At 40.1% G+C, this 27,201-nt stretch overlaps 2 protein-coding genes across 3 annotated transcripts in view; both read right to left on the reverse strand.

The window, feature by feature from the left end:
• Nucleotides 1–10,022, reverse strand: part of bin3 (bridging integrator 3) — a 73,252-nt gene extending 63,230 nt beyond the window's left edge. The window contains exon 1 of one of the 2 annotated variants that reach the window (XM_036578521.1): nucleotides 9,869–10,022. In XM_036578521.1, the coding sequence (XP_036434414.1) occupies nucleotides 9,869–9,876 (8 nt within the window). In that variant the 5' untranslated portion in view covers nucleotides 9,877–10,022. The remainder of the gene's footprint in view (nucleotides 1–9,868) is intronic. The other variant, XM_036578522.1, reaches the window with a different exon arrangement.
• Nucleotides 10,023–20,892: 10,870 nt separating this feature from the next.
• Nucleotides 20,893–26,617, reverse strand: egr3 (early growth response 3). The gene is made up of 2 exons (XM_036578523.1): nucleotides 26,004–26,617; nucleotides 20,893–22,435 (listed from the first exon to the last, which is right to left on the reverse strand). Exons 1-2 carry the CDS (start codon nucleotides 26,158–26,160, stop codon nucleotides 21,309–21,311), a joined length of 1,284 nt encoding a protein of 427 aa, XP_036434416.1. The 5' UTR covers nucleotides 26,161–26,617; the 3' UTR covers nucleotides 20,893–21,308.
• Between the last annotated feature and the right edge of the window lie 584 nt (nucleotides 26,618–27,201).

Genomic DNA, 27,201 nt, shown 5'->3' on the forward strand with positions numbered 1-27,201 from the left:
AACACTGGTAGCAGACCTTAACAGAATTCTTGGTGACCTTCTTGGTTTCCGTTAACTAGGTGTTTTTCTTCTTAAATGAAGGTTTTTGTTGTTATAACAGGTTAGATTTATTACAATACTACAGTAAACAAGGGTAAACTACACGCGGTGGCTAGTTTTCAATGAACGCTAGTGGGCTGGCATAAGAATAAAGAACTATTAAAATACTTTATTTCGTTAGAAATGAACTCAAATAAAATACTGCAGTTAAGCCAACCAGCTTTCATCAAAACATAACTAAACTAGCCAAAAACAAAAGAGGAGAAACAGGCCATGAGGTGGACAAGAGAGAGCTGAATGAGCCCTCCTCTGATTTTTAAGGACATTCACATCATAAGCAAATAAGTCTATAAGAGAATTGCTGGAAGGAAAGTGTGGCAAGTTTGAGGTAGGAATTCAAACTTTTTTTGTCATCTGCAAAATCTTACTGTCAAGTTAGTTGCATTAAGCAACCCTTTGAGAATATAGTTCTGACACTGTATTTAAATCTGTTACACAAACGTAAAATGGGCTCATATTCTACATTTTTCTTGCATGTTATTTTTCCCTCCCTGAGGTCCACTTATAATCTTACTGATGTTTTTATATATGAAGAACTGTCATAATTCATCATGACCATTTTCAAAATTTCAAAAATCTCTTTTAGTTTTTGTTAAGATGTCTTTCAGACTGATCTCTGTTCTGATTGGCTGTCCTGTATTGTGTCTTCTTTGAAGCGTCAAAAAGCTTCTTATAATTTTAGCGTGAGTGGGTGGAGCTAAACTGCTATGGGCTGAATAGGTGGCAATACGTAAATCTGTTGGTTTTCGTGACATTACAAAAACAACGAATTCAACAGGCTGTTTTTGCAGCTTAGTTTCTATATGTGGACTGTATGGACTGGGGAGTGAACAGTTTTGAAACTTACTACACTCTTCCAATTTGCGGTCGAAATCTCGAGCTGACAGGTCCATAGTTTTTAGTCTTAACTTGACATGCACTTTCCTGCACAGACACCCTGACGCAGCACAATACTATATTTGAACGCTCCATATAGACTAGGTCAACTCCATCATACGAAGGATTCTAACACTGCCTTCCTGGACAGAACCAGTAAGTTTTCTACTGTGGGAATCCTCAGTCATGGGGCTTCGCAGGCCATTTTTACAGACGCCCGCACACATAGGAAGAGTGGTCAGACTAAAGACCAAAGACTACTGATCCCATGCCCTCAAAGAGGGCACAGAGAGGAGAGAGATGGGAAAAATGTCAACAGTGTTTTTTAGGTACAGCGCTAAAAAACTGCTAGACTGACCCTGGTGTCCACTGAACAGTGCACAGAAGTCTGTACAGGAGCACAATGAGCTCAAGGCAGTAGGGATAAGCATCCAGTGAAAGGCGGAAAGAGAGGGAGATGTCAACAAGAGGCTACCGTCAAAAGAACGAATGAATACTACTAGTGAATGAATGCAAAACTACAAAAAAAAAAAAAAACTACATACTATCCAGCCCCCACACAGAAACGGTCTGAATTACAGTGGGTTCGGTCATGGTGCAGAGATGAATGAAGCGCAGAAATCCGTGAACAAAGAATTTAACTCCGTTTACCAGCTTCTAATGCCAAAGGCTGAATCTGACTCATTTTTCCTCCATTATCCCCCAACATGGCCTCAACAAGCACACAAATTTGAGAAGCTAACAATAGTGTCTCAGTCTCTACCCTGGTCAATCACTATAGCAACTGATCCTCCACCTAACCTGCATTTAGTCAGGTTAAATATGGCCTTAGTTCATGCAAAAATGTGCATTCCAAGTAACTATCAAGCTTTTCAACGAGGGTTAAACTGAGGGTGTGGATATGGGTGGCTGCTGTGGGCTGATACTGTACACTATAAAAATTAAAAGTCAGGACAACTTAAAATTATAAGGCTACTAACTCTGCAGCTTTTTTGAGTTAACTTGAGGTCACCACGATAAAGTTTGTTGCCTTATAATTTTAACCTGACTAATTTTTTTTTACCGTGCATGCAATAGATCTGGTACAATTTGATGCATGAACAGATGTTCTGAAAAAAAAAAAAACTTATCACATAGCAAAGATGGAGGCGAAAGAAGTACTCAGACACTTTTAGTTATTTTTATACTTCCAGTGCACAAATCCACTTCAAACTTACACTCAATGTCTTTTGAGTTTGTACTTACAAATATTAACTTAAAAAGTACCATAAACATAAACGAAGATACGCTTTAACGAACAAAAAACTACTGAGCATCCCCGTAAGTAACAAACCATTGAAAATATGCCATTGGAAAGTTAATGGAACCACAGCTAAACCTCCATGGACAGGTGCATCACACAAGATTTCTCTCTGACTAATGATAAGGAAGGGAAAAGAGAAGCCAGCGGTCACTCAAGTAGTTGCAGGACGAAAGCAGCAGGAACAACAGCTACACAGAGAACAATAAGCAATGAATCCTACACTCCATACAAAACTACTCACAGAGATGCACATCTACAAATCGCACACAAGACCCAACCCACAGTGAAGTGCGAAGGTGGGAGCTTCACAGTATGGAGCTGCTTTTATGCAAATGGTACTGGGGTACTACACATAACTGAAGGAAACATGAATGGAGCGATGTACCAGGAGATATTAGAGGAAAACTTAGTCTCATCAAGAAATGGGAAATGGGGGAAGATGGACATTTTAGCAAGACAACAACCCCAAACAAAAGGCCAAAATAACTCAAGACTGGTTAATAAAAAAGTGAAAGTTCTTGCACAGCCTAGTAAATATTCTAAGTTGAATCCCATTAAATGTATAGGGAATTTTAAAATTGTGAGACCATCAGAGGGACCCTCGTAAGCTGGGTGAATTGAAGACGGTTTGCTGAAAAGAAAGGGCCAAAACTGAACAACAGTGCTGTAGACTTCTCAAAGCTGTAATTACCAACAACGGCTTTGCAACAAAGTACTACTGTCATTAACATGTGGTGCCTGAATACCTTTTCACCCCCATTAATAAAAGCATTCTATAAGTCTCCATAATGTTCAAATGATATGCAGTCATTCTGACAGACTGCGGTATTCTATGGTTTAATTAACTGATTAATCAAATAATACAGTTCAAAGCAATTATTTATACAGATAACTATTAGTTGCAGCCCTACCTCAAACATCTACACCTGTAGCTACTAATGGGGAAAAAATCTCAACTTCAGCAGCCAAATTTTTTTGTCAAACAGTAGATTTAATATGAAACCTTCAGTGTTTATTTAATGGAATAAGTGGTTATTCACAATTAACAGTTTTACTGCACCTTTTTCCCTTGTTGTACATAAGTAACAAGATGTGAACACTAATTTTTGAGAGAAACATTCAAAGGTAACAGGTGCATAATGACTGGAGACTAGCCAACCAAGAGCTGTGTGGGTTTAGACTGGCTTTTTATATTATAGAAGAAATAACATTTACAGTAGAGTACAGTCTGTTAGCCAAGCACAGCAGCTAAAACACCGCATGTATTCAAGCGTGGACCAAAAATCAGATGAAACTGCAGGATCAGCACTTGAGAGACAGAAATGAAAGAGCCCCACACATCAGCACACCAGTAAAATACTAATAGGCAACAAGCTTTTGTATGGATATTGTCAGATGGGCTCCATTAATACTAGTTCATTTTTTTTCCAAATTTTCTGCGATTCACACATTTAGGTTTGCAACGTTTATAACAGTGGCTCTCAAAGTCAGTCCTGGCAACGTTGGCACATTTTTGTGTTCTGCATACTTTAACAAATCTGTCCCACTGCATTGTTAACTAGTTAATGAATGGATCAGGGGTGCTATATGAAGAAGTAGGGGTGCCCAATATGGGACCTGAGTTCCAACAACGCTATCCAATATTTTTCAATTACACAAACATTAATGAAATGTACAAATGTCGGCATCGGCAGATACATCCACCATCAGCTGAAGATTTCTTGTGTGCAATAAATATGTCATCAAATATCAGCTTGAAGTATCGGTCAAATCTAATGCGTCCCGAAGACTGAGAACTTCTGATCTATTACACCATAATTATAGATTTTTATTATTGTATTCGATGTAGTGCATTTATTTTAACCATTTTTATTTTGTCTGTGTGAAGGATCTGTGTATCAGTCTCTTCAATATTTGCCAATCTAGCCAACCACAATGAAAACAAGGCATAACGATTGGCACAAGTGCTGTGTATCTGATGCAAATACATCCCTCTTGCACTTTCGGTAAGTGAAATACTTGCGCTTGTAAAATTTTGCCAGTTGTGCAATTACGTGTGATTCCACGCTCACATATAAGTCCAACAACATCCTTGCGGCTATCATGAAAACAGAATCTATAGGAACTTAATTTCATATTCCATATTTTTTAGAAGGGTCTTTCAACTGAACCTCTGAGACTTCCCTTTATCCACCCCATACACATAAAGACATTCAAAGGGTGCGTCCTGCTCACTAATACCACCTAACAAAGCTTTCCTTCAGCCTTGCTGTGATAATTACGTAGAGATGAGCTTGACTCACGCTACAGTATTATGCCATATCAGCCATGATAAAGAATGCTGCAAATGGACACTTGCTCTTGCCTCAGTAGCGTACAGCATTAGGATCTTATCAATGAGCCACACACAGGCTTGGTTGATGGTGACCGTTGTGTCGGTGACCCTGGTGTCGTGGTGACCGCGTCACTCTGTCGAGCCAGTTGGCTTGCATGGAATGCGAAGGTCAGATTGGGCCATAAAGGATCCTTTCACCGCAAGTTTATGCCGGCCAGCTCCACAACACTAGCCATGTGTGTAACAGAAATGCTGCTTCTGCCAGAAACTGACCTCACAGCCGTCCACCATGACGTCACGCTTTGCTTCCACTTTGTTTGAGTCTACACCCTTACCATGCAAAACTGGTTCTGATAGGAATAATTAAAAGAGGCCAGCCCTCAAAGCCCTCCCCCCCAAAGGAAGCAAAGCTCCAACCTCCAACCTCAGCATCAGACTGTCGCTGCAACTATGACGTTGATTTGTCCAGTTTGTGTCAAGATGCATAACCCTACATGGGTAAAAGGGGGGTGGGGTACATTTATGAAGCATGAAAGGGAAAAAGGACAAGGCCATGTTTAATGTCTGGGTCCAGCTTGGTCAGAAAACCAGACAGTAAAAAATACCGAAGTTTAATAGAGACCTGTCGCTGAATTTCACACATCACTTATCGCTTATTTGGTCTACTTGTTCGACTGTTAACAGGACTGTGTAGCAAAACTGTTTTGCAGCTTTACAGAGCTCTAAATTATATAGTCTGTCTGCACAATGGGCAGCAAGCACCATTTCACTATTAGCCTATTCTTCATTTGCTAGTTTTTAAGTTTTTATTAATTTATTAATTTATTCCTTCATTCATTCTCTCTGTTACCCTAATTAATATGAACTGCGATGCATTATTTAACAAAAAGTGATATGATTAACATACAATCTATACTGACCAAAATGAATTAGGTGCCTACACAGTAAAAGCTGACGCAGCTTCAGAAACACAGCCCCCTGGTGTATTACATTTAGGACGCTGCTTCAGTTTTGTCAGACTAGAAACGTGTCTACATGCAGCAAAAGACGCTTTGTCGAACGTTGAATAAGTTTAAACCATTTCAACTTTTGCTGCAACGGATTTTGACGTGGAGGCAGGTCAACCAATAGAAACGTGCAGGCAGAAGACAGATGAAAATCCAAGATGGAGGACAGTAGCGACGCTGAGTACTCTTTTCCTGTTCTACATGACTTCTTTGCCTTCATGGCTGTTGTCTGCTTGGCTCTGTATTCAGCCTTTGCCAAAATTTTCTTTCAATGGACGATTTTTCTTTGTTTCTGGTACAAATGTTTTGTTTCCAGTTGGATTTCAAACTGGAAACAAACATTTTAGAGTTTACCAGATTATCAGTGAGTTTTATTTAAGGAAAGAGACATACAGGGCTAATCCCAGCACACCATTACCTCCATGACTGATGTACAAAGTAGCAATGTCTTGATTCAAACTGAAGGAGCTGACCTAGACATCAAACCTAACCCAGCTCCGATTCAGCGTTCTATTCACAGCACTGTTGTAGAGGCAACAAAAACAGACATTATCTATAATCCTGCAGAAGCGAGGTGTACCTCCAGAAATGAACAAAGAGGTCAAATGTTTGCAGCGTGAAAGTATTTTACAGAAAATGAGAACTTGTAATATCTGCAGCGCCAAATATACGGCCTTTGAGCCACGTTTCGTCGAAACACTAAAAATGTGAGTGAGCGGCTGTTAGGCTTCAAGTCTACTTTCTGCCACTTGCCTTGAGCGGCATGCCACCAGAAAAACATAAACAAAATTCCTGCCATGTTTTTCATGAGACTGGTTGAAAATGAAACTACTGCGCTGCTTCTTTCTTCAAACAAGAAACAGCAGAAACGGCACATTCAAAACCAAGACAAAGGAGCACTTGAGAAATAGGAATCCATGTTCTATCAAACGGATATTTGACGTTAGTTTCAAAAATGTATTAACAGTCAGAAAGTATGCTACTACACACATATGAAAACTGATACTGATAGCCTAATCATTACATACGATGATAAGTCAATATTAAACACACTATACACTCTGGGGCTGTCACTGGGGCAGTACCCCTCTTGTGACTGGGGTGGTCTCCTCAAGGGTACATCTCAGTACCTTTAGTCAGGGAGTATAACTGTAGCATAATTCATTGAAATTATATTTTTAAGTTGTATTGACTCCACACACCCTGTCTCGTCTCCAGGCTTTTTATTTTATTGTTCTGTTTTAAAACATTAGGTTATGAAAATGTACAAATATCTACTGGGAAAAAAAAACATATTTAAGGTACACAATTGGTAATTTTACTGTAGTATTCAATGGCCTTCAGCATCTTACCTAACTGGTATGGCTGTATTATCTACGAAGATAAAGACTGGATTGGATCGTTATTGGCCAATACTCAACACAGAAGTAGGTGGATAGAACTGGGGATAAAAAATTGGATTGCCTAATTCAAGAGTACTGTTTACATAGTCATAAATGAAGCTACCGCTCTTCTTGTGTTAAAATCACTAGCGCATTAGCTGCCGTTACTGATGTTCTTACTTGTAACTGGGCCTAAAGGCAGACGTAAACTAGGCTAAGCCTCTATAATGTCCTGTCATTACTTTCCCAAGCACGCACTCACTCATTCTTGATAATCTGACAGACTGACTTGTACAATAATGTGCACAGACTGGTCTTAAGCCACGTAGGATGTAACAAAAGAAGCTGAACCAGTGAGGTTCGGAAGTTGGTTCCAGATGAGAAACAGTGAACAATCCAGGCTGAAGATATCAGGCTTGAGTAAAATATTAAGAATAACTGAAACTAGGTCAAAGAACTACTGGATGAGGTCACAAGGAAAAGGCTGAACTTGATTAACCTGAACTCAAGACTACAGAGAGTATGACAGACAAACACAAATACTTCAGACTCTGTTTAGTCTATCTGCTTGGAGGGTGAACAGACTGGACAGATTCAGAGATTCATTATCAATGATGATAAAGGCATAAAAGTGATGTTTGTTGCTTAAAATCAAGGTTTTAAAGCACAGTCCACAGAATAACCAAAAGAAACCAAAACACATGGTTTCACCACCTAAATATCTCGCCTATAAGGGTGTAATGATTTTAATGCAATATCTTAAGAAATTATAAAACAACATATTGAAATTTTAAACTGGATCGCTCTCTTTCAAGGGTCACTCATTACCATTTTCTGGAGGCTTATATTGTTTTTAATACTACTTTTACTGAATTAGGTAGATGATTTTCATCAGTTAATGTCACTGGTGCAAAAACCTAACAAGCATAGTTTATTTTGAAGTTGCACATTCAAACTGCCTCCTGTTTGAACGTTGCATTCACATAACCCCAGACAAACACTTCACAGGCATCTATATTTTCTTTGGAAAACTGTGGCTAAAAAGCCTAAAAGTCAAATTTGTCCAGTCAGCTTTACAGAAGCTGCTCTTTCTTGCGTAGAAACATACAGGTTGCTATGTGTTTAAAGGGAACTCCACCAATTTTTCAGCATTTCGACAAAACTTTATGCTTAAGACAAAGTAAAACAAAGTCATTAAGAGCGGTTGGGTGCAAAATGATCCATTCTAGAAAAGCTTACCGAGCCAGAATAGTCCACAGTGGTGGTGATCGGAACCAGACGTCTGAAGAGCTTAATGCCACTGAACGCTCCCTCACGGAGATATAAGTTGAAGTGATCAGATATACACTGCCTGATCTCTGAGACATTGTTTTACATCAGTTTTGTGATAAAGTTTTGGCCTAAAACGTCTCGGTAAGCCATTTATTTGAATCCGTTCATGGTGAAGGGGTACGCAGGGCGCTGTAAGTCAAACTAGTCCCCCCAGAAAATGTATTTTTTTAGATTTTCCACTATTTTATTATGATCAACACCACATGCGAAAACTCAGAAGGCATGAATAGGTTCACTGGCCGTTTTGGATAGTAAATAAATTGGTTATGTTTGTACTGTAGACAGGGTGACCCCTGGTTCCCATCACCACCACTGTAAAGAAATACGAGCCTGTAACTTTCTCTAGAACAAATCATTTCACCTTAAACCACTCTGAATTACTTTGTTTAAATTTTTTGAAAAATCAGTGGGATTCCCATTTTAATGCTTCTGAAACCTACATCACGGAGTTAGTAGATCAAATAGTTACTATTAAACTAAAACACACTGCTCATGGTGGAGAGGCACTTGCAGGGCCAGATAGCCCCCCAAAGAAAACATGTTTTTCACATTTAACACTATTTTACCATCGTCGACATTACACTGCTACCTCAGATGACAAGTGTGTGGTCACTGGTCACTTTGGACAGTAAATAAAATGGCTATTTGTCCACTGTAGACATCGCACCCACTGGTTCCTAACACCACGAAGGAAAGCTCAAGTCTGTAAGTGTCTCTACAGTGAACTGTGTTTACATCAAACCACTCTGAATGACTGTTTATATCTCAACTACAGAACTAGATAGGAGGTCTGGAAAACCTACAGAATTTCTCTTCTTATCCCCCTTTATCGTCCTTTTTCTTCACTTAACTTGACAGTTATTCGACGTCTTTCCGAAACGTCTCGACAAGAACTGTTGATCCAAGTTCGACGTTAAATGACCCGGTTCGACTACATCGACAGTAAACTAACCCAGCTAGGTTAGTTAGCTCTCTAGCTAACGTGGTTGATATAAAACTTCAGCTTAACTTCTGTGTGGAGCTAAGAGTCACCTAGCCACCACGAAACGCTTATGAAAATGTTCAACTCTACACTGGAAAACACCTGTTGATTCGCTAAATAATGTATCTACCAAACTAAAACAAAATAGTCGGTTAAATGAGCTAAAAAAGAAGAATAACATATATCTAACCAGCCTGAGTGCTGGTCAGTAGCTTGAGCTTAGCAGTGAGGCTACAGTAGGAGGCAACAGCTAACTAACCTAGCTAGCTAAGTGACTTTCGAGCCAAGTTATAACAAAACGTTAACACGTTTTCACATTTTAGGACAGCTAACTTCTGCAGGCAGAGCTGGAAAAGGCAAAGACTGTTAATACATGTTCCTGAAATGTCTGAATGTATAAACCATTAGTTACTTTCTGCCAAAACGCAAGCCGGCTAGCATAAGTTAGCGAACTTGCTAGCTTAATGTTTACCAAAACCAGCCGCAACAGCGCCCTGTTTACTCAACTAGTACACCACACTAACACATACAAGACTTAGTTACGATACATACCAGCTCATGTTGTCGTGTTTAATCCAGTTTAACCGCCAGACAACACTTTATTCTCAAAAAACATCGCCCTCTTTAGCTAGCTGGCTAGCTACAACAACAACTCTGAGTGTAAACCTGAGGGAGTTGAGAGAGGTTAGAGGTAGAGAGGATTTAAACTACGGAAAGCTACGAGGTCGAGCTCGGCTTGGTATCATGGACTTTTCTCAAACTTTACTGTGATTATTAAATGTTAAACAGTTACTTTTTCATATTAATACGTTTATTTATTAGCAGGGTTTGGATGTAACGGAATACAAGTATTGGGAATACATATTCAGAATAGAGAAATTATTCTGTAAAGCCAGTATTCAGAATACAGTTACTGTTTTGCATTTTAAGAGAATATTTTAAGACTACTTACCCACTAAATTAAACAATATATGCCATCTTTAAAAGAAACATTATCAGTGCTTGTTAAGTATTTAAGAATCAGTGCATATAATGTAGCAAACATGCTAAAAAGGACCTTTTTAGTGACTTCTTGACAAACTGAAGTTCCTACTAAAGCCGGAGTAGACTGATAAACCAATATGATGGTCAGTTATTCATCTCAGTGTCACTGAGATCTGCTGATGTTTGAGTAGACTGATAAACCAATGTGATGATCAGTTATTAATCTCAGTGTCGCTGAGCTCTGCTGACATTTGAGTAGACTGATAAATCAATGTGATGATCAGTTATTCATCTCAGTGTTACTGAGCTCCGCTAAAGACTGAGTAGACTGATAAATCAATGTGATGATCAGTTATTAATCTCAGTGTCACTGAGCTCTGCTAAAGCCGGAGTAGACTGATAAACCAATATGATGGTCAGTTATTCATCTCAGTGTAACTGAGATCTGCTGATGTTTGAGTAGACTGATAAATCAATGTGATGATCAGTTATTAATCTCAGTGTTACTGAGCTCCGCTAAAGACTGAGTAGACTGATAAATCAATGTGATCAGTTATTAATCTCAGTGTTACTGAGCTCCGCTAAAGACTGAGTAGACTGATAAATCAATGTGATGATCAGTTACTAATCTCAGTGTTACTGAGCTCCGCTAAAGACTGAGTAGACTGATAAATCAATGTGATGATCAGTTATTAATCTCAGTGTTACTGAGCTCCGCTAAAGACTGAGTAGACTGATAAATCAATGTGATGATCAGTTATTAATCTCAGTGTCACTGAGCTCTGCTAAAGCCAGAGTAGACTGATAAATCAATGTGATGATCAGTTATTAATCTCAGTGTCACTGAGCTCTGCTAAAGCCAGAGTAGACTGATAAATCAATGTGATGATCAGTTATTAATCTCAGTGTTGCTGAGCTCTGCTAAAGCCGGAGTAGACTGATAAATCAATGTGATGATCAGTTATTAATCTCAGTGTCACTGAGCTCTGCTAAAGCCGGAGTAGACTGATAAATCAATGTGATGATCAGTTATTAATCTCAGTGTTGCTGAGCTCTGCTAAAGCCTGAGTAGACTGATAAATCAATGTGATGATCAGTTATTAATCTCAGTGTCACTGAGCTCTGCTGACATTTGAGTAGACTGATAAATCAATGTGATGATCAGTTATTAATCTCAGTGTTACTGAGCTCTGCTGACATTTGAGTAGACTGATAAATCAATGTGATGATCAGTTATTAATCTCAGTGTTACTGAGCTCCGGTAAAGCCTGAGTAGACTGATAAATCAATGTGATGATCAGTTATTAATCTCAGTGTCACTGAGCTCTGCTGACATTTGAGTAAACTGATCAATCAATGTGATGATCAGTTATTAATCTCAGTGTTACTGAGCTCTGCTGATGTTTGAGTAGACTGATAAATCAATGTGATGATCAGTTATTAATCTCAGTGTCACTGAGCTCTGCTAAAGACTGAGTAAACTGATCAATCAATGTGATGATCAATTATTAATCTGTGTTACTGAGCTCTGCTGATGTTTGAGTAGACTGATAAATCAATGTGATGATCAGTTATTAATCTCAGTGTTACTGAGCTCTGCTAAAGACTGAGTAGACTGATAAATCAATGTGATGATCAATTATTAATCTGTGTTACTGAGCTCTGCTAAAGCCTGAGTAGACTGATAAATCAATGTGATGATCAGTTATTAATCTGAGTGTTACTGCGCTCTTTTGAGAGATGATCAAGCTAACAACAGTGGACTGAAGCAGGCAATGACAGAGAAAATCACTACTTTTTCATGGCATTTGGCCCAAACCTGTTTATCAATGGGTTGCTTGTTCAGATAGCAGTCAGGTTTTGTGTATAGAATAGAGGCTTTTTTCCCTAACTGAAACTTTTTTCATTGCACTCTTTCAGACACACCCTTCAGATTTTTTTTAAAAACAAATATGCAACAGTCAACTGGACGTGCCTGTGTTGGGTATGTAGGAGTAGAACCGGTCTTACAAAGAAGAACAAGTCAACTTTCCTTAAACAAAGGCATGGAGGAATAAACCGCAGTGAGACATGGGTGAGTATGAGTATAAGGATTGAAGAATAATACGTCTTTGCATGCAAATCAGTGCATTTCTTTTATTGATCTGTGTATTTAGCTGACGATCAGCTATATTACAACAGAACGTATTACAGTATAACACAAAGGAAAGGCAGAAAAAATATTTTCACAAAGTATGAATCAGAACACTGAGAAAATTGAGAATTTTAATCACTTTGTCTCATCACATCAGTGGTGTTTTGTCATATATATTACAGTAGCTTGCTGTATGCTTTATCATGCAGAGACATGCAAACTCCATCTATGAAAACAGTTCATTAGCAAGTCATTAATTGTTAAAATGTTTTTACTCTTGAAATTAATCCAGTAATGGTTGACTGTGTTTGTGCTTTAAATATATATATATATATATATATATATATATATATATATATATATATATATATATATATGTATATATATATATATATATATATGTGTATATATATATATATATATATATATATATATATATATATAGGAAATTATGCAGCATGTCGTGTAGCATTGAGAACAGTGTGATTGGTCTTTGTTTATGGTACCATACCAATACTTAAATGCATTTTCTTGTATCACAATATTTAGTTTGTAGATGGATTGGAACAGACAAAATGATCTAAAAACAGTAGTAGTAGTAAATTTTAGCTGATGATTAGTCACCATACAAACAATATGATAGTCATTTTTATTTATTGTTTGCAACAAGCCTAAAATTGGCTGAAGTTAGCTGTTGATACTCGGTTGCTCCCAATTGACAACAGATACAGCTGGAGCTCAAATAAACAAACAATTTTTGTCAGAAATTAAAACTTTTGTTGTTTTTATAAGATCCGTGATGTATCTCAGTGTCTACCTTACTTTACATCCCATGTGCCAAACACAAGATCAGGCCCATGACACAACCCTATCTGGCCTGCAAAAGTATTTTAATTTTTCTATTAATATTTACCTCTTTCACAATGCGCTGCACTACAGTCCCCAGCATGCACTGCAATGTAATTTGCGCTCAGACCTTCCTACCCCAGCAACGATCTATGGGACAGCGGTTACACCTCAATTCTACACAACTCTACACAATTCCACACCAGTCATATCACCAAATGCATTTCAGCTGCAGTTCAACCAATATAAACGCTTAACATTAGCTCAGCGTCTCGAGAATTAAGCCCAAGGATGCCAGGTGTCTAGTTCAATCAAATAGGTAGGTTTGAAAGACTGAGCTCCTGGGGATGTTTAAATTTGGAATATTTCAAGTATTCATGTAATATTTCAAGGTCTACTACAAGTGCCTGTATTATACTGCTAAAGTTTTTGTGTATTTTGCATAAACGATGGCTAGTTTGGGTCACAGCACAACATTAATTAAAAATTAACATTTTTTTTCTCTGGCCCACAGATTTATTGAGATTTTTAAAAATGGCCCTTTTACTTGTTGAGTTTGACACCCTTGCTTTACATACATTTGTCTCAACCCAACAGATGACAATAATTGTGATAAGTCTAAGCACCACATTTAAAAATAGTTTTTTTAGTCCAACCTTTGCTAATAGACTTACATCTAATCAGCTACTTGTTAATATGCAGTTAGTATACACTAGTTGGTGTTGTTTACAGGCTCTCTATAATTAATAATATTGCTGTATGTCTGCCTTTTTATGCAGATTTTCTAGAGGTGCTGACGATATCTAAGATATACTGAGAAAAGCATGTTGTGACGTAATTTATTGTGATAACAGTAACTTATCGCCACATCACCCACCCCTAGTCACATCTCACTGCATTCAGTTTGTAATGGCCGGCCTCAGCGAGGGCCTAAGAGGGAGTAAATGAATGAAATAAACACAGACTCCAACTTAGAGCAGGCCCCAGTGGGCCAGAGACTGGGCCTTAATTTACATTGTGGCGGCGCCCTCAGTGCGCATTGTTCTTGGGCAGCTGAGCCTTCGACCCACTTTTGGCACAAACAGGGCTTTTCAGCTTAGCAAAGCTCCAGAGACGGACAGTGAACAGTCGTGTTGGGACAAAACTGAAAGGGAGGGGCGATTTGTCATGATTTCCATTGCCCTCCATCTCTGACGTCACCCAAAAAAATGTCAAAATGTCACATTTCAGGCAGCATAGGTTGAAAAATCCTGTCACAGTGTCTTTAACAAAAGCTTTCACCCCCTTTACATACATGGACCTCATCAGAGGTAGTGAACCCACACTCAAGTCAAAGTATTGTTTCTTTAATAAAATGATGGCTCAAGCAGAAGTAAAAGTGATCTAGAAGAAGCAACCTGAGTAGGAGTTAAAAAGTGCAAGGTCAAAAAGCTTCTCGGGTCCCTCTAGAACTGCAGTGGAACTTTTTAGTACATCCAGCATCTATCAGCACAGGAACTGAAGTTTGTTAGACTCTATTCTTCTCTATTTGGGATCGTTTTGCTCTAAAATAAAATGCTAAAGCGCCAAAGTAAGAGGTGTGAAACAGTAAAGCAGGCCTGGAGATGAACCAACACAACAGAGTGAAATTAAACCCAAAATTGAAAAGTTAAGTAAAAGTATTATTATTTGAAAGTACTTCAAAGTACAAATCCAAATTTCATTTAAGTACATGTGATGGAATGAAAGGAAGTAGTTACTACCACCTCCACGTACATAGATAGCAAAGGCTGATACGGCCTGAAACCTGAACCGTATCTGGCATTTACTTGTGGCCCACACACCTCAAGGAATGACAGCTCAGATCAGGACCAGACGTGGTTGCGTAATATTTTAACTAGTTATAGTTAAAGGCTAAACTACACACTTATAAATATGCTACTTTAGGGGTTCTTTACTAAAGGCAGTGGTTCTATTTAGAACAATGTGTTCTATAGAGTACCATTTCATGCTTAAGTGGTTCCTTGCATGGTGATATGGTTCTTCAGATTGGTGGAGAATGAAAAAAGCACCCAAAGAAGTTCTGCTACTGTTATGATGTCAAGCTTATAACAATAGAAGAACCCTTTTTGGTTCTATATAGAACCAATCATATAAAGGTTCTATATAGATGCATATAAAACACATCTGGCCCCCGTCTGGGCCGTTATTCTGTGCTGTATGTTGGCCAAAAGTAAATGCCGGATGTGGTCCAGGTCTAGGCCATATCAACACTGCTGTCCATTTCATGTGGTGTGACATAATTAACTACCATAACTATCAAGAGGCCATTAGCTTTGATGTCAGTTGCCATTTATTAGTAGTATGGAGTTGAGGTGATGTATATTACTGCATAATTAAAGTACTGTGCAAAAGTCAGAGAACGTCCTTCATTTATTTAATTTTCAGTCAAGATGAATGTGAAGTACAAGTGATTAAATGTTCGGGATATTTGTCTGATGAGATTAGATATGATACTCCACCTGCGTAAGGAAGTGGACAGTCAAAGGAAAATAAGTGAAAAAGCAAAAGTTTTCAAAACTGGAGTTATTGAGAAAATGGGTCTCCTAACAACTGTTCCAGACCGCGTAGACCACCCAAACTGTCCCCATCAGATAAAGACATAAGAAAGTACTTAAAGAGCTAAAGCTTTCATGTTTGAGAGAGAGGAGAAAACAGGTGTTTCTGTCCGTCCTTCCACTGTGAGAAGACGACTCAGCGCTATGGGTCTGAAAAGATGTGTAGCTGTCAAGAAGCTCTTACTGAGAAAAGAAATAGGCAAAAAACAAAGAGGTTGCTTGTGGACTGACCACCCCAGAGTCTAGACCTTGACATCACTGAATGTGTTTGGGATTACTTAGATTTTGAGAAGCAGAAAAATGCAGATCCCTGCAGATTTCTTTGAAAAATTGAAAGCAAAAGATAAATGATGGACACACAAAATGAAGAAATCGAAGAAATTCTAATATTATATTTAGTTGTTGAGACTTGTGTGATAAATTATCTGTTAAATTATGTTCTTTGTTTCTTTACACTGATAATTAATATCTTTTAATTCATATAATTTGGTTTGACTGAAATTAAATAAATGAAGGTTGGTCTCTGACTTTTGTACAGTACTGTGTAGCACCATAGGATCATGTGATATTATTTAAAAATAAAAGTATGTAAAAAAAAAAAACATACAATGTCTTTAGCAATATTTCTATGAGAGGAAAAAAATATGTGTAAACATAAATGTATGTGTAAGTACATACATTTTCTCCCAAATAATACTGGACCATTTCTGTTGGTGCATTAATCATAATCATGTTCACACAGTATAAAATAAAAGGCCACCTTAACATTTCAGTTTTCAAATGGTCTAAAAATACGAAAAATGAAAACGTTCTGAAATTTTGGCTTGAACAGCGACTAAATGTTTGCTGCACTTTAAAGAACACAGCTCCTGGTTGATAAAGAAAAAGCCCAAAAAGCAGGCCCATTTGATATTTGAAAACACAAACCCGAAGGGTCTGCTCCTATCTGATCTGTGAGAAATGCCTCTTCTGTTTTGCTGGATCAGTTTGGCCCTGTGATCTGATAGATCTTGGCAGTGAAAGAAAGTAATAAATAAATAAATAAATATGTAAAATAAATAAATAAAGAAATAAAATGAAACAGAAACCTATGCCAGAAGCTATTTTTGTTTCTAAGAAAAAGAAAGAAAAAAAAAGAGAAAAAGCAGTGCTTCCCATACCATGTATAGCTACGCCTCAGAAATAAAGACATCACTCTGGAGGAGGGGAGGCTGTGGAGGGAACGGAAACATGAAGCAAATCCATGGAGAGGTGATAACAGCGCTAATGCTAACGCCGTTCAACATTTGCCTCTTCCATCAGTGAGTGTAACCTATTCACGCTGTGATTCTCCTCTCTGTTACAGCAAAGGCTTCAGACGCCGGGAACACACACACACACACACACACACACACACACACACACACACACACGACACTAAGAGCCGTATCGGTGCATAAATCTAACAGAGCCGCGCCTACGTATACATTCAGAATCGCTCTTTAGCTTCAGACAGTTGCCAGTAGGGATGGAATCACTTCCCCAGACACTGTTCTGTTTTCCCTGCAATGACTGTAGAGGAGAATCACTATAATAGACAACCATTTAAATGGCAACTGCATGGCTAAATAAGATAAAACTGTATACATGTATACCTCAAAAATAAGGGACAGCGTGTATATATTTTTCATCACGTACACTCATAAAAATAAAGGTGCCAAAAAGGGCTCTTTAGAGCTACTTTTGGCTCCCTTAAGAAACTTAATATATTTTGAACCGTTTCTGTAAATGAGATGTGTTTAAGGTTCCACATAATATAAATTCTCCAGCAATTTAAGGCTTTTCCTAGAACCAGGCATCCAAGCCAAGAGCCATTTAGAAACCATTATTTTTAAGAGAGTAGTGTTTACAGATCCACTCCTAGGCAGTACTAGCTCACGCTGATAAACTCTTAGATTGGCCAACCCAGTCTACATAAGCCCGGCTGATTTTCCGAAACAACTCCTACGGCCTGAGCCACCCATTCATTCAGAAAAACCAACAAAAGACATTCTGGAGCCATCGGGGGCCTTGTTAATTAGAGAACGAATGGAAGCCTGCCAAGACACACAGGCCTACAGCGGGACAATTTTGTGCAGGATGGCAGTGTGTGGACAAGCCTCAACATTTAAACTGCCGAGTTTATTAGGAATGTGACGCTAAGGGGGCATATGCCGAAGGCACCACTGACACGGCCATGTACAATTTTCACTCTCTCTAAACAGGAGGATGGAAAAGGCCTGCATGCGTTGGCTTATGTGAGCTACATTTGTTAAGAAGACCCAAGAAATGCTAATTATTACTAAGAAAATGTAATTAATACTAATGTTCTGAAAAAAGAAAATTAGTCCTGGCTGATATTTTCTGAAACAATTCCTACAGCATAAGCCGTCTATTTATTCAAGAAAAAAAGCTTAGTTTGCATTTGTTCTATAGGTTTCATTGAGAAAACTGAACACAATTGATGCCATTATGATGACAATCTATACTGCTATTATGCATAAGATAACATGAGATATACATGAGATAATATCATAAATATTAGGGAAGCACCAATATGGGAATTGTGGGCCAATATTCAATATTTTTCATGTATATATCTGCCAATGCTGATATGTGAACATTTATAAAGTGTAGGAATTAGATCTTCCTGGTTTACAGAGAATGTAATTTTTGTTTGCAGAGGGTTACAAATGCAGTAAAGTGAATAAAATGCAGATATTTTAGCACGGTAGTCTGGTGTCGCATAAACATTCTGCTTCCAAAGAACGATAAACACATCAATTATAGGTTAAAACTATTGGTCAAATCTACACTGTAAAAAATTTTTCTTCAGCCCAACCTACAAAATGACTTCTACTAAATGAACTAGTTTTGAATGAGCCATTGTTTCAGTGGAATAAATACTATTACATGAAGCAATTTTTTAGTTTGGACCGACAAACCATTTCATCCAGTGGAAAGTGGTCTGGGGCCAATATTATTCCGATATCATCTTGCATCTCGAGTACTTACTGAATTGCAGCTGTGTATGTTGTCTTATTTATTACTGTGCACTCATGCAGGCTCACTAATAAGAAGAGTATAAAGATATTAAGATACACAAGTCTTTTTTTTTTTTCAAATAACCTTATTGTTTATTTATTTAATAAACACATCATTCAGTGTGTCTCCATCTCATTCTTTGTATATTATGCACAGAAAGAAACAACATTTTGAGACTTTGCAGGAATGACGGGGGGATGCAACAGGGTTGACACTGACGCTTCTCTCTCTTACAGTTAAAAAAAGAAACATTCTAAACTATGTACACAGTCATGTTCTCCAGAAATGTATGTTAAAACACACCCTTCTCATCCACATTCAGTCAAGGTAAAATCCGAGTGCGCATGCACGTGTGTATGTATTAATGTACACACGCATATACACACACACACACACACACACAAACATACAGACACACAGACACACACACACACATCGTAATACTGAAGCACATTGCTTTTTTTGTCCTGTACATTCTTAGTAGAAAACATGTAGTAATATGTTTATATACGCAACTGTACAAAAGAAAACACCCCTCTCGATATTCAGAATCAATCTCTCAGTGTGATCCGAACAGGAGTAGCCGTGGAGAAAACCACATTACTGGTGCTGCCCCTCAGAGCTGTAAAAAAAAAGTCAGAACTGTTTTCATCCAAAAACATCTCGAATGGCATGCATATAGCTGGCAGACTTCAGTCAGTAAAAACACAGAACAATGGCATCCCAGATCAACCGTGCTTCTGCCCAGCGGTGGTGCTCTAAGGCAGTTATTTCCATAATTTTGGCTGGCAAGTACTTTGTGTTGAAAACCGTGTATGTGTACTCAAACGTGTGCCGAATATACAGTATGCGTGGAACGGAAAAGGGAAGGAAGGAAGAAATCTCGGAAGATTAAAGAATGGGAACCACTTCAAGTGCCCAATAAAAACGTCAGCGATAAGAGTAACACAACGACAACAACAGCAACAACGACGTAAACAGAAATACCGACAGGATTTACATGTGAAACATGGCAGTGTTTCATATTTCACATTTCACATCATTTCTTTCATCAGCTCTCTGTATAGAGGGGGTTGAGATGGACACCTATTGCTGTGAGGTTCCCAGAAATGACCACTGCAACCTTTGTTTCAGTGCTAACCAAGACATACTACCAATACTAGATGCATGCAGGCATACAGACAGCAAAAAAACAACAACCGATACAAAATAAAAAAAAAGACAATAAAGGCAAAATGATCTGCTGCCCTCGATCTCTGAATTTGTCTTTAAGGACAAACAATGAAAAAAGGATATAGGTTTCTTTTTTGGCCCATGTGCACATCAGATTAAGGGTTCAAGGTAAACGCCACTAGTTTTGCTTTCTTAATTTCACACTAATAAGTAAACCGTACATAGTGAGCCCAGATACCAAAACACAGGCTGCTTCTTTTTTTTTTTTTCGTGGTTTTGTACAGGCAATCTGTTGCTGTTTACAAAAGGCATCCAGATCCTTTAATTGTACTGAAGGGATTTTGAGATATTAAGATAATGCAGTCTAATTACGCAAGAAACACCCACTTGAAGCTTGAACTCACTGAGCCTTTCAGTACGGTAAGATTCTGGGCTTAGAGGTTTTCCCTTCAGATCGATATCTGAAACAGATCGTTCCAGTAGCTTCACTATAGTCCCTGGTACGCTGGCAAGAATAACAACAAAAATAAGTTGGCTGTAGTATGTCAACAGATTTGGCACATTCTTCTGAAAAAAAATCATCAATTAAATATTTAACGAGCAGTTTTTAGAACAAACAACAGGAACCAAAGTGCAGCGCAAAGAATGTATTAACAACATCGAGTAAATTAAATTGCACTTTTAAAAATTGGACAAGTTAATGACAAACCAAAATACACTGTAACAAACAAAACTCAGATGCCAAGTGTATCTCACCTTGTATTTTATACCATACTGTAAAAAAGACTAATTTGGCCCAGACTGAAATATCAGGGGATCATGTAGGTCCCCGGAGCCGGAAGTAGGACTCCCTGAGCCTGTAATGCTTTTCTCAAAGAAGTGCCTCTGTTTTGCCCTGGGATGACCTAAACTGTCCCTGTCCCTCCAGCTGCTGCCCCAGTGCGCTATTCTCCCTGCCATAAAACACTAGTGAGTCTTCCTCCCTGAACACTCACTAGCCTGACCTAAAGCAAAAAGGTGCGGGGCAACATGACTATGCCATCTGACTACAAACATCGAAGACCGTAACAAATAAACCGATACATGGAGAGTGGGGAGAGAGTGTAAGAGTCAATTGCCAGGCCTTTTAGAAGAAAGGAAAGAGCTCAGTGTCCTCCTCCCCCCAGCCCCATTGTATCTAACTGCGGAGAGTTCCCTAGGCGCACGTGGTAACAGTCAGGATACTGGCACTGCTGGGTCCGGCGCTCCCACAGGAACTTGGTGGGGACGAGTGGCTGCCCGCTGGCCCAGCACCACCAGCCTTGTCTGCTGGTTTCTTGTCCTTCTGCTTGAGGTGCACCTTGGCGTGTCTCTTGCGTTCATCGCTGCGGGCGAACTTACGTCCGCAGAACTCACAAGAGAAGGGCTTTTCCCCAGTGTGTGTACGGATGTGTGTGGTCAGGTGGTCACTGCGGCTGAAGGAGCGCATGCAGATGCGGCACTGAAAGGGCTTGTGGCCCGTGTGGATGCGCAGGTGGCGCGTGAGCTCGTCGGAGCGCGAGAAGCGCCGGTCACAGTTCTCGGCCGGGCAGGCGTGTGGCCGCTCGTGGACCGGCGTCTTGCTCGGCCGGTTGGGGTACTTGCGTGGCCGGATGGGCTTGAGGGCGAGGGTCTGAGGGGGCTGGTGGTGGTGGTGCTGGGACGCGTGCTGTTGCTGGCCGCCCAGGAAGCCTGGGTGGATCTGCTGCTTGTCCTTGAACGCCCGGATGGTTTCCAGGGGTGTTATGGGTGGCGGATTCACCCGGATGGGATCCATGGCCTGGAAGGGCTTGTGTTCCATCACCCCAACATCGCCCTGGTGGTGGAACAGGTTATAATCAGGGATCATGGAGAAGAGGCTGCCGTCCATGCTGGGCTTGGAGGAGGTATTGTGGTAGTCGGAGGCCGGATAGGGCAGGGAGGATGAGGTGGCTGGGCTGTGGTGAAAGGACACCTGCTCCTGGTACATTTCGCCGCAGGTGGAGTAGGCGGGAAGGGGCGGGGCATACACTTGCTCAATGTCCGACGATTGGCCGCCCATGCTGCCACCCGACGAGGACGTCTGGGTGGTGATGTTGCCAGGTGATGGCGAGACGCCTAGGATTCCGGCGCTCACCAGGCTGATGATGTTGTTGTCTGGGCACCAACCCGAGCCACTGATGCCCCCCGAAGGAGGGGTGTCGAAGGCAAACTTGCCCAAGTAAGTGACAGTCTGTCCACTCCGACTTGACTGGAAACTACTGGAGCCGTACTGGATCTCCCCACTGCTCTTCTCACCTCCCATCCCCAAGTCCATGATATTATCTGCAGGAACAGATCGAAAAGGTCAACGGACAAGAAAGCAACACAAAAAGCACTTAGATTCTTAAATAACTAAGACGTTTAGGTGGAACTACCGAGCTGTTAGAAAGCTACTCTACAGACAAGAAGCTATGACTTGATTTGAACTTGGCTCTTAACTTGGTTAGAGAAGTCTCGGCATACCTCCGTTAACTGTCTGTTCCAAAAAAGGAAAGAGAAAAAGGCATATCAGTCCAAAAGAGGAAAGCTGACGGGAAAATAATTAGATCTTTGACTGAGGGAAAAAAGTTTGTCGACTGACTCGAGACTGAAGTGAATATCCCCTCCTCCTCCTCTCTGTCTTTTCTTCCTTCTCTCTCTCTCTCTCTCTCTCTCTCTCTCTCTCTCTCTCACTTACTCTCCCTCTCCCTCTCTCTCTCTCTCAGGTTGTAAACTACAATGTGTCCTTCAGAAGTAGAGCAGTGAAGATTCCCTGTACAACAGGGTATCATCTGAGACATACATGCTTTTCACTTTTCACAGGCATGAAGTTCAGCAACGGGCTTGTGCCTCCATCAGGGACTCTGTCATGGATGCAGTGTGGATATTTTGCCTCGGTCCATTCAGTAGTTTAATACATAAACTCTATGAACTCTGACATAAGCACTTGATCTTGTATAATGCAGCTCTGACAATTTACAGAACGTCCAAAAAAACAACAACCCCATGACGTCCTGCCGGGTTTGTCTTGCTCCTTAAACACGTACTTACAGTAATCACAGCGTATATCCCAAATCATGATTTATGGTGGGAACAAACAAAACCAAAATTATAGCCAGTGTTCACGTCTATTCAGCACAGTTGCACATATGTGTGTGTAAAAAAGACCACTTAGTGTGCTGTCTCTGAGGGAAAAGAATTCAGCTCGGGCAAGCCAAGAAGAACAGCAGAGAAGCTCGGGATTTTCCCTCAGATAAGAAGAATCAAAGTCGCTTCCCCTGAATTTTATGTTATCATTTAATGTCTAGTATGTGGGAATTTGGATGCTTTGGCATTTTAAAGCAGCCTCACAGGGGTTGTGACCAGATGAGGTTGAGTCTGTTTGAGGGATCTATGGGTTTTAAACCCCCAGTAGGTATAAAACAGTGGGATTAAAACGCTTGGGCATTACACAGAGTTGTAATGTCCTGCAGTATTGAAGAGTGGAGTTCATTCATTAGTCCACCATCCATAACAGAGCAAGTTGACTTAGTATGTATGAATTACTGCAGCTCATTTTGAGGGAGGCAGTGCAGATATTTGGTCTGATGCAGTACAGATATTTTGATATTTCGTCTGATATCTCTAGCTTTTGCGTGGGCTTTCTGTGATTCAGCCCAGAAAAGGCACTCTGTGTGTGTGTGCGTGAGTGTGTGTGAGTGTGCGTGTGCGTAGCAAACAGAAAGCAAGCAAGCTCACACACACATAGGGAAAAAAGGCTTTAAAGCTTTGTCCAGGACGGAATTTTAATATTTATTTGTATTCATTTCGTCTGTATTTTCACGTGTTCACGCGCTCTGACTTCCGGCTATTATGCGATTAATTTAGCTGAGGTTCAGCATTAAATTCCTCTTTGTTTATTTGTTTGTTTGTTTGTTTTTTGGCTCTGAATTGGCTCGTGCTGGAGGAGAATCTCTGGTGGTTTATGTTTAACGCGCGCTGAGTTTCTGGACTTCCTTTTCGTTTCCTAACACGCAGAGAGTGGCCAATATTAACCGCTAATAATCCTCTAATAATAATAATCACGGTCTTAAACGGAATTAGGCCTGTTTTAATCAGTCACCCATTTTTTTACCTCCTTCAATTTAATTGAATTCCTAACGTGTCATTTTCCCCAGAATTGTTAGAGTAGATGAACCAGTCACGTCGTGCTAAATTGAAATAAATGTAAATAATTATTTCTGCGCGCTCGGTGCAATTTTTTCTCTTTATTATTTTTATTTTTATTTCTTTATTTGTTTATTTTAAGTAAGTGCTTTAAATCAGTCTGTGGTTCTATAATGCTGGGGACCCCACGAGCCCCGGTAGTGTTAAAGCTCAGAGTGACCACCCGCGCGCGCGCTCTAAATTCGCCGTGTTATAAAATGTTTGATTATTAAAGAATCCGCCGAGCTCCGCGTGCTGTTCCTGTCTTTGTTTTTCATACACGTGTGAAGCGCGTTTAAAGCAGCCCGCGCCGCGCACTCACCTGCACGAGCTCGCACAAGAGACTGAGGAGGCAACTCTTTACCAGGGCAGTTAGAGCCACTTCAGTACTTCAGCATTTATTACAAAAATCTATAAATAATGTATAAACACTTGTGTCACTATATATGTCTATTTTTTATATATTTACATAATACATTAATACAGTTACATTGATATATTTATATAAAGCCACAAGCACACGTTTGGTGAGTGTCTATATATACACATACACACACTACATATATACTATATATATATATATATATATATATATATATATATATATATGTATATATATATATATAGTTATAGATAGATAGATAGATAGATTTAGATATGATAGTGTGCTATTATACTGTTTTTTTACCACTTTTTTCTAGCTGATCCTAACCTACATGCGTGCTTTGCTGTACATGATTTACAAATTACATGTATTATATGATTATTGTTGTACGTGGAGCTGCGAGTGCTCCTAACCGGGCTGCATCACCTGTCCGTCACGTGACCGCACAACACTTCAGCACCTGAGCATCAGTGAGACCACTTAACGCTGGCCAATAAAGGCCGGTGGGCTCTCAGCAGTGAGGAACCAACGATGGACCTCTACATTACCAAACAGTGCCTTTACTTTACATTAAAGCCTCAGTTAATACCAGCATGGATGATAGAGAGACAGAGAGAGACAAACACACAGAGAGAGAGAGAGAGAGAGAGAGAGAGAGAGAGAGAGTTTAAAAAATATCCCAGAGGATTAAAGTGTTTAACGTCTATAGTGTTTAATTAATACACGCAGTGCTGGATAAACACTTATACTATTTACACAACAGCATTAATAACTCTCGCACCGCCGAGTTCACTCACTGAATGAACACCTACACTAGGAGTGAATTCAGCACTCTTCACTTAAGCCTGTTAAAGGCTGCGTTAACTCTACAGGTGTTAATTCAACACTATAAAAGTTAAAGCAGCACTATACGAGTTGATCCAGCACTATACGAGTTACCTCAACACGCTCCTCAGCGTTACGAGAGTGAGCCAAACTTTATCGCGCACAGTACTAAAGACTGTAGGTTTGGATTCAACGCTATAAGGTCTACGAGTTGATCCAGCAGTGGTCTACATCAGTGGGCATTTTAGCTGTGCGCTAATCAGCCACGATTGCGGTCTGAACAATGGCCATCTATCGCACCACACAATGGCTTGCAAGAGGCTCGCCACACTGCTTTGTGCATCACATCCACTCCAGCTCACGATCTTATCTCTCTTAGCCCCTTAACCCACACTGGTCTCGGGTAGGTGCGCCCCCAAAACAACCCTCCCCTCCCACCCCACACAAAGCACCCCCAAAGCCCCGCCGCGCGCTCACCTGTGTTCATGTGTGAGTAGTGCGCCGCGGGCTCCGCGCTGGTGAACACGTTCATAGAGGTGGGGATGTTGTCTTCCTCAGGATAAAGGCTTTCGGGGATGGAGTTCATTAAACTGCTCATGGTAAGAGGGAGCTTCTCGGCCAGTTTGCCTGTCATAGCACACGGCTGGCTTCACTTTGTAAAGGCATCAAAAGCCCCGCGCGCAGGTTTGTTACGAGCTTATCCACCCAGCCTGATGATCTCGCAGAAGAAGAAGAAGAAGAAAGGAAAACGGACAAAAAACTAAAAATATATAAAAAAAAAATAAAAAGATCCCCCTCGCGATCCCGCGTTATCCAAGTTCAGTTCAGGCGCGTGCGTGTTCCATCTGCTCGCTGAGTCTGAGTCGCGCGCGGCAGTGTTTCTGCTGCTGGAGATGAAGCTCTAAGTTCTGCATTGGCTCCCTGTGTTCATGATGATGATGATGATGATGATGTTGATGATGATGATGGTGGTGGTGGTGGTGCTGTTGGTGTTGTTGGTGGTGATTGCACAAGTGCAGCCCGCGCGCCGCTGCCTTTCTGGCTCTGTCTCTGAGCGCGTGTGAGCGCGTGTGAGTGTGTGTGTTGCTCTGTTGCTCGGCCGGGAACTCCAACGCGCTTTTGGCCTCGTTAAATACGGGGCTGGAGCAGCGCAGTGACGCACATGCCCATTTATGGAGACAGCGCGAGAGACACGGAAAGCTCCTCACACACACACACACACACACACACACACACGGAGAGAGAGAGAGAGAGAGAGAGAGAGAAAGAGAGAGAGGGGTGAAGACCCAGCCGTGCATTGCACAGGTGCACCGCGCAAAAAAGCAAAACTGAAAGATTTCAAACTCTTTTTTTTGCGCGTTAATTTTTATTTTTTTAAACGATCGAGTAATGGCACGCGCACGCTGGAGACGAAACCGCACGCCACTCACTCTGTTGCTTCACACTTTTTCTGTTTCCGCTGCTTTTGAGTTTCCGTGTCGCAATTAATGAGAGGAAAAAAAAAATCCCCTAAAAACTAATAATATTACTACTAATAATACGGTCTTATTTGTGGCACACGCAGCGTGAAAATTCAAAAACAAACAAACAAATAAAAAAAAAGAAGAAAAGAAAAGAAAAAAGTTTTGATACCTCCTGTTTGATTACTTTATAAACCAATCTGAATGTTTAGAGC

This window comes from Colossoma macropomum, unplaced genomic scaffold, assembly GCF_904425465.1.
Source record: "Colossoma macropomum unplaced genomic scaffold, Colossoma_macropomum, whole genome shotgun sequence".
Taxonomy (NCBI): domain Eukaryota; kingdom Metazoa; phylum Chordata; class Actinopteri; order Characiformes; family Serrasalmidae; genus Colossoma; species Colossoma macropomum.